The following is a 9,160-nucleotide window of genomic DNA, read 5'->3' on the forward strand; positions in this document are numbered from 1 at the left end:
GTCATGGTGGAGGAGACCACAACAGGTGGAATGGAGAGAAGCTGGGACTCACCTTCTGGCCAGAGCATCCCTTGAGCTCAGGGAGGAAGCAAACCTGTACTGCCATCTTCCTTGTAGAAGCCGGGCAAACAAGAAACACCAGGGCACCCTCACAGAGCCAAGGTCAAGATAGGCCACAGTCAGCAGACCACCAGAGGTCACCTGCTACAGCTGGGCAGCTCACAGAAGAGCAAGGAGAATCTTTCACTCCTGACCCAGGCAGAGGAAGTTGGGGGTGTGTGACCAGGTTTGGAAAGGCTTTTACCTCCATTCACTCTGCCTCAAAGTCTCTTGCTGCTTTGGAGACCCAAAGCGCTGACAGCAAGCACCTCGCTGGCACTGATCTTCTGCTTCCAATTCCTTGCCCAGAGAAACCACCCTAAACAGGTGGCTGACCTGAACTTGGGTAGCCAGGCTAGAGCTCCATCCAGCAAGCTCCTTGAGAAACATGCTGGGAGGGCTTATGGCCCACAAAAACCAGCACCAGGGGGAATTTGGAGCATGTTGCATCTAGGGTCATGCTGATGCACTCACTTTGCCATAAAGCTATCCTACAACACACTACCATCATCACACCCTTCCCTGTGCTCCACATCTCCCAGGGAGAAGGCTTCCTCTCATACAGAAAAAGAGTAACTGAGGTCCCTAACCAGGGACAAAAGGCAGGAGCTCACATTCCCTACAGGAGTCGGGAACCCATGGCCACGGTCTGGCCCTGCGACACCAATCCCAGACCTGAAGAGAGAGGAGATGGCCAGGCTCCTTCAACCTTCTTACTGCCTTTTGGGCTGTCTTTCTTGGTTATTTAAACTCAGCCCACAGTGATGGAGATTGACCACTATTCTCCTAGGAGAAATGTACAAGGCCAAGACCCACAACTGAACAGCTTTGACGCTGATTTCTCTGGACAGGGCAGGTAGAAGGGAGCTCATGGGAGGCAGCTCTGCTCAGGGACCAGCTGGGAAGGGGGGTGGGAAATGCACTGTAAACTGACAAGAACAAATGTGGGGGACAATCAGGATTATAGAGACAGAAGAAATCAAGCATTAAAGAATACCTACTGTGTGCCTGGAACTCTCGTAGGTATTTTCTCACTGAATCTTCACGATCACATTCTCTGGCATTAGGTCTAATTTACAGAAGAGGAAACAGGCTCTGCCAGAGACTTCCCGGAGGCTAGTAGGTAGCAGAGCTGGCATTCAAACCTGGGCCTTCTGACTTTGTATCTGAAGCCTAGAGACTTAACCCTAAATTACTTCCATCCCAGTGCCTCAGTCTCCTTGTCTGCAAGGATGAGGGGGAGGAATACGGAAAGAAGATGAAGGATAAGAATGTAAGCGTGACAACAGTATTGTGTAGATACGAAATATTTAGACATTAGTTTATATCATAATCAAGTTCAGAAATGACTCATTTCGGGGCTTCCCTAGTGGCGCAGTGGTTGAGAGTCCGCCTGCCGATGCAGGGGACACGGGTTCATGCCCCGGTCCGGGAAGATCCCACATGCCGCGGAGCGGCTGGGCCCGTGAGCCATGGCCACTGAGCCTGCACATCCGGAGCCTGTGCTCCGCAACGGGAGAGGCCACAGCAGTGAGAGGCCCGCATACCACACACACACACACACAAAAAATGACTCATTTCTTAAAACTAGCTGCTAAAAGGTCCTACACGTGCCAGTTCTCCATCTGCCCATAGCCATTACCCCAGCCCTTCCCACAGGATGAGCTCCTAGGGAAGTGAGCAGGGCGAGCAGGGAGGAGGGGGATAAAAGCAAGAAGACTCCAGTGGACAAAAAGCCTGGCTCTTTGCAGTGGAAAGTTTGGGGAAACCAGCTCTTGGCTAGAAAGGCCTCGTTGGCCAGCCTCCTGCCACTACACGGTAGGAGTAGGTAGCTGGCAGGATGGTGAGGGGCCCAGGGAAGTCAGGAACCAGTAGGAGGTGAGGTGCAGAGGAGGGGAGACTCTCCTCCAGTTCTCCTCTGGCTCTGCCCCTCCTCCTCCCCGGCTGGAAGGCTCTGGCTAAGAGGACAGCACCTTGTATGGAGTTGAACCAGGCCTTCAAAGAGACAGCCCTGGACGGGGGTCAATGATGCCAAGCAGCAAAGAGCACGGTCAGACCTGGGATCAGGGCCAGTTTCTCCTGTGCAGGACTGAGTCAGGAAGAAAGGGCCCTGGGCTGAGTTCTGGTCCTGTGCCAGGGCTCAGCTGGACAAGGGAGGCCTCCCAGCCTGCTCCCAAGTCGACAGGGGCTCACCCGTGGATGGCTGAACATTCTGGGAAAGAACTGTTGAGAGAGATCAGGGCTATTGGGAACGCAGAAAACTGCCTTCCAGATAGTCCTCCAGATGAGCCTGGGAGACCCACAGTCACCGTGTCCTCTATGAGCTGCAGCACCAGGACTGGAAGCTGCAAGCTCAGGCCAACCACAGGCCTACACAACCAGGGCAGAGTGAATGGGCAGGAAGAAGGCCAAGAGGCAGAAATCAAGAATCAGAGTGCATTCACACATGGACTGAAGGGGAAACTCTAAGCCAAGTCTCCACAGAAAAATCAAAGGAGCGAATAGGGGCTGGAGCTTGGAGCCAGAGGAGGTGGCTAGGCTGCCTTATTATCTAAGCATAGGGCCACCCTCCCTTCCTGAGGGACTGGGAGAGCCACCAGGACCAGGTCTAGCCCCAAGTTTCCCTAAGAACCCCTTGGCAGGGGCACTCACCGTATCTAACCCCGGATGGCCTGTTCTCAGGAAATCCAAAGTCAATTTCTCTTCCCCCGGTGCTGGCCAAGTCAAACCTTCTATTACCAATAGCTGTCCTGTGGTCACCTGAAGTTCCCCATGTAACTTCAGGGTCTGCCCAATCATGGTGGATTATTTATTCTCTTGATTTCCTGATATACAGTCAGATATAGACTTACACATGCGCGCGCGCGCACACACACACACACACACACAAACACACACACACACACACACAGCTGACTGGGCCAGGGACACTGTCCCACAGGTAGCGAATGTGTTCACTTCCAGGTGGTGTGCCTTTGCTTCAGCAGTGGTTGTACTAGCAGGGATCCAGCCTCAGGCTCCTCTCCCCACCTTGGCAGCCATCCAGAAAGTCAGCCCAGAGAGGAAGGGTTAAGTGCCCGGGGGCGGCCCAGACAGCGGCTGCAGAGCAGGGCAGCCTCCAGCCCATGGCACGTAGGGCTCCTCCAGCACGAGCCCGCCAGCCGCCGCCTTTGTTGATGGGCTCTGCCGCATGCTCCACTGACACGCGATGCTCCGCCCTGGCGGGGCTGGTGCCAGGCTGCCGGCCAAGCGCCCGGCCGAGCGCCCGGCCGCTGGTCTGGAGAGACTCTCTGAGGTACACACTCCAGAGTCCCAGGCCCCGGTTCCCAGGCAGAGACAATGAGAAGCGGCCTCCCCAGCTGGAAAGTGTCAGGTTACAACCGGTTCCACCACTTTCCCCAACTCAGGCCCATCCCCGACCTTGGTTACCCATTTTACACTGCACCGCAGCCAGGCACCCCCGACTGTCCAGTCTTCCTCAGCACCCTGAAAATCTTCCCCTTAGGTCTGTAAGGGACCATCTCCCACCCCTGGCCTCAAGAAGACAGAGTCTGTCAATCAAGGCTGCAGAAAGCTATCCCATCCCCTGGGAGGGATCGCAGCATCTCCCTAGAGCCTGAGCTGAGAGTGGGCAGATAAACAACTTGTATCTCAGAGGTGAGGGCAAGAGTGCTCATCCAGTCGGGCCCATCCAGTCCACGAGAATCACAATAGCATGAGGCCAAAACTCTGGGACCTTATCCTTGGGGCCTGGCAGAGACAGAGTTGCTGAGGCAGGCCCCAGCCCCCCAGCCCCAGCAGACGCATCCCCCCCACAAAAGCCCCCCATGCCTACTTGCTGCATATGAAGCCGATGGAACTGGTCTGCAATGCGCTGAAGTTTTCGGGCAATCTGTACCTCTGCTCGATGTTGCCACTGCCCTTCAGCGGGCTGCTCACCAAGGGGCAAGCCTGCAGGGAAACCGGCAGGGAGGGGGAGCCGGTAGCCGGCATTGCCTGCAAAGACAGAGGGCCCACATCTCAGCATGCTCCACAGCTGCCCCATCCTCCCCATGCCTGCCACTCCTGGCCGAGACCTGGGGCCAAGGGTAGACCCTAGTGTGGGAAAGGAGAGGAACTTAGTCTGCCTTTATCAGGGCACTCTGCCAAATGTGGACAGCCTGACTTGCTTGCCGTCCAAGCGTGTGAAAGCTGATGTTGGAGAAGAGAAGGGAATGGTCTCAGCCTTGCCTTCAGTCCTCCATTCACCGGCAGTGCCATGGCAAAGGTAATAAGTGTGGGTGAACTTGCCAACCTTCTGTCCTTATTTACCCAGCTACGCTTGACCACAGTTTATTATTTATTACTCTCATATAGTAGTAGCAGGCTGAAGCTCGTCTCTGGAAAAGCACTGGAGGCAGCTCTCCAGAGTTCCTGGCTTGAGCAAAGCAAGGGGACAGAGAATGAGAAAGGCAAAAAGTATCTTCGCTTTTTAGTGCAGCAGAGGAAGGGTGGTCTCAGGCCCTGAAGCTTTGGGCAGTGGCACAAAAAATACGGAGAGGACTCCTCTGAGCCACAGATTAGCCAGGCTCCTCTCTGGAGGCAGCCCCAGGCCATACCTCTAGACCTGCGCTCCTCACTTACCAAGAGCTGCCACTAGGGGCACCCGCCAGCCTGCTCCCGTCTTTCCCTCTTCCCCGCCTGCCTTATCTATCTTCTCAGACTCCTGCCAGGACTACTTTGCCAGAATTGTCCTATAGGGCAGCTCCCTCTGGGAATAACTGCAGCGTCTCCTCAATCTGCTCCGTCAGACACAGCAAGATAGCCTCCGAACCTCGGCCCTCTCTCCAGAAGCTTTGTGCTAAATGAAGAAAACAGACTGAGTGTCTAACCCTGCCCTTTTGCCAGAGGAAGGCAGATTGCTCATAAAACCAACCACTGAAGCCCGCAAATGAAGGGGTCTTGTCTGATTGAGCCTTGGAAACAGCCCCTTTGCTGGCATTGAGCCCAGGCAGGCCCAACCTCTTTCTCCAGTTCCCCTTCCAAGCACAGAAAGTCCCAAGTGACAACTGGGGGCCACCTTCTGCCTTCAGGAACCTGCCCTCCCAGAACAGGCTGGGTTTTTCCCTTCAGTGTTAACAGCGAGTCACAGATCCCCCAGCCTTCCCCACGCAGCGTTAGCCACTTTACAGAAGGTACATCACTATCACCACACAAAGGGCTGGGCCACACAACAGGCCACAGGATGTAAAGGCCGAGACCCAGGTACCCTTCTTCCAACCCAAGGAGACACCACGGACCCAAAGATCCTTCCAGGAAGGGACAAAAGAGCAGAAAGAATGGCAAGGCAATCTGCCCTGCTTGGGGCCTGAGGAGCACAGGTGAGGAACAGTAACAAGCAGAGAAGCAGCAGGTGAGAGGTGAAGAATCGATAGCCCTTGCTGCTCAATTTGGGAAAGGAAATAGCAAAGAGCAGGTTTGGGGAGGGAAAGTCCCCTCTTTTCCCCCAGTCTCTAAGGGAGGAGTCCTGAGGCTAAGAGCACTCACCATAAAAGAGTCGCTGGGGTTCCTCAGTCACCCCACAAGGCAGCATGACACCCTGGCTTGGGGAGGCTGGACTGAGAGTCTGGGTAGCCTTGTCTTCCTGGCTGGTGGGTCGAAGCCCAGGGCCACAGCAGTGCGTGAGAGGGAAGAGCTGCAGACGGCTGAGGGGGCAGTCCAGCTGGCTCTGGGCAAACAGGTCAGCAGAGAGCAAGCTCCCAGGCTGGGTCCCCGGCTCCCCATCCTCTGGCTGGAACACATCATCCTCCAGCTCCTCCACACACTGGGGTGGCTCCATCTCCCCTGTTAGGGTGCAATGCAGGCATCCGGGAGGCTGCCCCCACCCAGGCTATACCTGGAAGGACTCCCCTCCCCTTCCTTCTTTCCTGCTCCCCCTTCTTATGTGAAGAAGCGGGGTCAGGTACTGATGACAGACAACCCTAGAGCTAAAGCACTGCCAAGGGTGACACTGCCCCCAAATGTGGGCTGCCTCGCAGTTCTGAGATTCTCCACGCTTCTTCCCTGGGCGCACTCAGAACCACCTTCCCTCCCCTCGGCCTCTTCTAACCCAGGCTGGTCACGGTCATGCAGTTTGACTGCTATTGACTCTGAGCCATAGAGGGGTATGATCAGCTGCTACAAGCACGCAGGGTACCTGGAGAAATGTCAACAAGACTAGCCTCTGTGAGTAGCTGTGGGAGGGCAGAGGGCGCTGTGACTGGCTGTACACACAGTGCTCACAACACACACGCACACTCACTCACTGGCCTGAGGAGTAACCACCAAGCTCTCATCTCACTCTGAGCTGAGCTCTAGGCTCAGCAGCAAAAACAAAAGCCAGCAGTCCTAAGGTGGCCAGGTTCCCTCCAAACCTGCTAAGCCCTACCCAAGACCCTAGTCTCCACCCCCTGCTTGCTCAACACAACAAACAGGCTGAACGATGTGGTAAGAGTGTGTCCTGGGAGAGAGAGCGGAGGAAAACCCAGGTTAGTCATTGCAGCTGCCCTCTCAGCAGAGTACAGCTGTCTGCCCACCACAGCTTAGCCTAGAGGGGAGGTCCAGCATCCAGCAAAGCGGCCAGCCTACCCCAGCTCAGTCTACTCACTAGTCTCCACAACTTCAAATCTTTCCCCACAGCCTACCACTCCTGCCAGCGCTGAACCTGAGATTGGTACAACCTGCCTCACAGAAGGAAGTGAAATTTAGCCCTCTGTCTGTGACCTCACTCGCTGCCTAAACTCCTCAGGTTGTTGACATGAGTTTCTTGGTGATAAAGAAGTTCCACTTGCTCCACCTGATGGCTCTTGGAAGTCTGAGCTTGGAGCCACGCGGCATCTTGAGCTCCCAAGCCAACGCCTTATACACACACCAGGAACCCCTTCGGGTCCCTGAGACAGCCAGAAAAGCAACCACCTGAATGGTTAAGGATACAGAGAGACAGTGTTTGTCATTGCCAGAGTCAATTAGAGGTCCCCTGGGATTTCTGTCTCCTAGTCTCTTGCCTTTGAAGAACAAGCCAAATGGTCTGTGGGTTGGTAAAGTATTTAAGGAAGCTCAGTTAAATTCAGAAATCTTGGCTTTCTCAAATGCAAGCTCTCTCTGAAGTGCTTGCTTCAACCCTCCCTCCATCCCATCCTGTCCTTGAGCTATCTATGGTCCCTATCCTGCCCTCTTTCCTGGACAGCGAGGAGATGCCAGCTTGGATGGCAAAACAGGCACATGGTGTTCTTTGGACAGCGTTTCCCAAAGGAGAGTGAGAGAACTACACTTTATCAGTACCAGGAAACAAGGTTTCCCGCTGAAAGGACCAAGTGCTGTACTGCCAGTCACCTGGCAGGGGCTCCCCTCCTGCCTTTCCACCTCCTCTCTGCAAATTGGCAATCCCAACCTAAGATGGGGCCCTCCAAAGCCAATCACAGTCAGGAGTCATTGTCTTGGGTTTTCCTTTGAAGCCTATCACCTCCCCCACCCGCTCCCAGCAAAGCCCCAAATTCCACCCTTGCCTGGACTGGACAGTGGGGGAGGTGCAGCCAGAGGGTGTGGCTCTGCAAGCCTGAGGGGGACCCTTCCCACTCTCCACAGGAACTGCAGGTGGCTCTTCTGCAGGTGGGAGCCTCTGGACAGGTGCTGGACAAGGTCAAGTGTAAACTGAGATACAATAAAGAGACCTTCTTCTCCCCTTCCCCTGAGCTGAAGAGGTGGTGTGCAAACCGACAGGAGAAGGGCACTTCCTAAGTGCACTACCAGGGAAGTCTTTATTCCTAGCAAGGGAACCTGAAGCCTGCTGGAGCCATCCCAGCCCTTAAGGACTCTAACAGGGATGCTGAACTCAGACTCCTTCTCCTAGGAGAAGCAGTAGCTAGACATTCTGAACCTCGACGAGGGCTAAAATCTGGGCACGCACACACACACACACACACACACACACACACACACACACACACACACACACACTCACGCACTCACACAACACACAGCAGACCTGGGTGACTCCAGGAGAGAATCTCGGCCTCCGAGTCGTGATGCCAGGGCTCCGCGCCAGGGTCCAGCGTGATGACCACTCGGGGGCTTGGCGCCCAAACTCAGTTGGGAAGGAGGGAAAAAGCCCGGCTGTTAAGGAGAGGAGCCTTCAGACTCCGCAGGGATGCAGGACGTCCCACAACTCCCTGCCCTACCCCAAAGTCAGATCCAGAGGCCGGGCCATTCTCGAGCGCCCAGGTCTGCTCAGCAGTGCACCGCAGTTTCCCTTGCCCACCTGGACCCAACTCCTTGGAGTCTCAAATGCTACTACCCCCACGTTCCTTCGTGGAGCAGCGCAGTTAGATGTGGGTTTTGCACCCCGTTCCCATACCCCAGCGCCCCAGTCCATGGTCACTCTAGACGCCCGCAGCCCAACCCTTCCCGGGCCCCCACGCGCAGCACGATCCTCTCCCCACTTCCCCAAGGAGGTGCGATCCAACACCGCCCGGCCCCCTGCCGCCCGGGCGCTCACCGGGCTGCGGCGGAAGGCGGGAGGCGGGAGGCGCAGGCAGGGGCGGCGGCGGCAGCAGGCGGGCTGGCGCGAGTGGAGGCCACTCTGCACCGCGCGGTATTGTTTCCAAAATACGCCCGCTCAGGGCATCCCGCAAACAGCTGATGAGGCCCCGCCTCTAGCGCGTCACACCGATGGCTGGCCAATGGCGAGTGGAACCCCAAGTCCCGGGCTGGGCGGCTGCCAGGGACGGTCACGAATGTACGAACCTTCCCTTGGAAACACTGCAAGGGGCCGAGCCAAATTCCGACCTCCTCCAGAAACGCAATTGGAGCGCCGTCGCCCACGCAGGTTCGGTTCCTAAAGCCGGCTCAGGAAGCACTCGAGAGCCCTTGAGTCCTCCCTATTAGGAGGGAGATAGGGGGCGCCAAAGTGACTTTTGTCTTCTCTTTCAAGGGGCCGAATAATTTTGGCGCGTCCAGAAAGGGAGTGGAAGAGGAGGAAGCGGGGAGTGGCAAAGCATCCTCCCGGCGGCTGGGCAGGTCAGAAGACAACTCCAGCCCCAAAGCT

At 56.0% G+C, this 9,160-nt stretch overlaps 1 protein-coding gene across 2 annotated transcripts; it reads right to left on the minus strand.

The window, feature by feature from the left end:
• Window positions 1-1,017: 1,017 nt before the first annotated feature.
• On the minus strand, window positions 1,018-8,207 carry BMF (Bcl2 modifying factor). 2 transcript variants are annotated; one of them, XM_028495689.2, is made up of 4 exons: window positions 8,102-8,207; window positions 5,626-5,922; window positions 3,935-4,095; window positions 1,018-1,323 (listed from the first exon to the last, which is right to left on the minus strand). In XM_028495689.2, exons 2-4 carry the CDS (start codon window positions 5,915-5,917, stop codon window positions 1,273-1,275), a joined length of 504 nt encoding a protein of 167 aa, XP_028351490.1. In that variant the 5' UTR covers window positions 5,918-5,922; window positions 8,102-8,207; the 3' UTR covers window positions 1,018-1,272. The 2 variants fall into 2 exon arrangements, 1 of the variants encoding a protein (XP_028351490.1); XR_003681885.2 differs by lacking the exon at window positions 1,018-1,323 and adding an exon at window positions 4,723-4,939 and having other exon boundaries at window positions 4,053-4,095; window positions 8,102-8,184.
• Window positions 8,208-9,160: the final 953 nt, after the last annotated feature.

This window comes from Physeter macrocephalus, chromosome 11, assembly GCF_002837175.3.
Source record: "Physeter macrocephalus isolate SW-GA chromosome 11, ASM283717v5, whole genome shotgun sequence".
Lineage (NCBI taxonomy): Eukaryota > Metazoa > Chordata > Mammalia > Artiodactyla > Physeteridae > Physeter > Physeter macrocephalus.

Coding starts and splice junctions, on each gene's coding strand:
- BMF (XM_028495689.2), bottom strand. CDS start 5,917: ATGGAGCCACCCCAGTGTGTGGAGGAGCTGGAGGATGATGTGTTCCAG. Junction 4,096..5,625: donor ACCCCAGCGACTCTTTTATG/GTGAGTGCTCTT, acceptor CTGTCTTTGCAG/GCAATGCCGGCTACCGGCTC. Junction 1,324..3,934: donor ATCGGCTTCATATGCAGCAA/GTAGGCATGGGG, acceptor TCATCCTTGCAG/ACAAGGAGACTGAGGCACTG.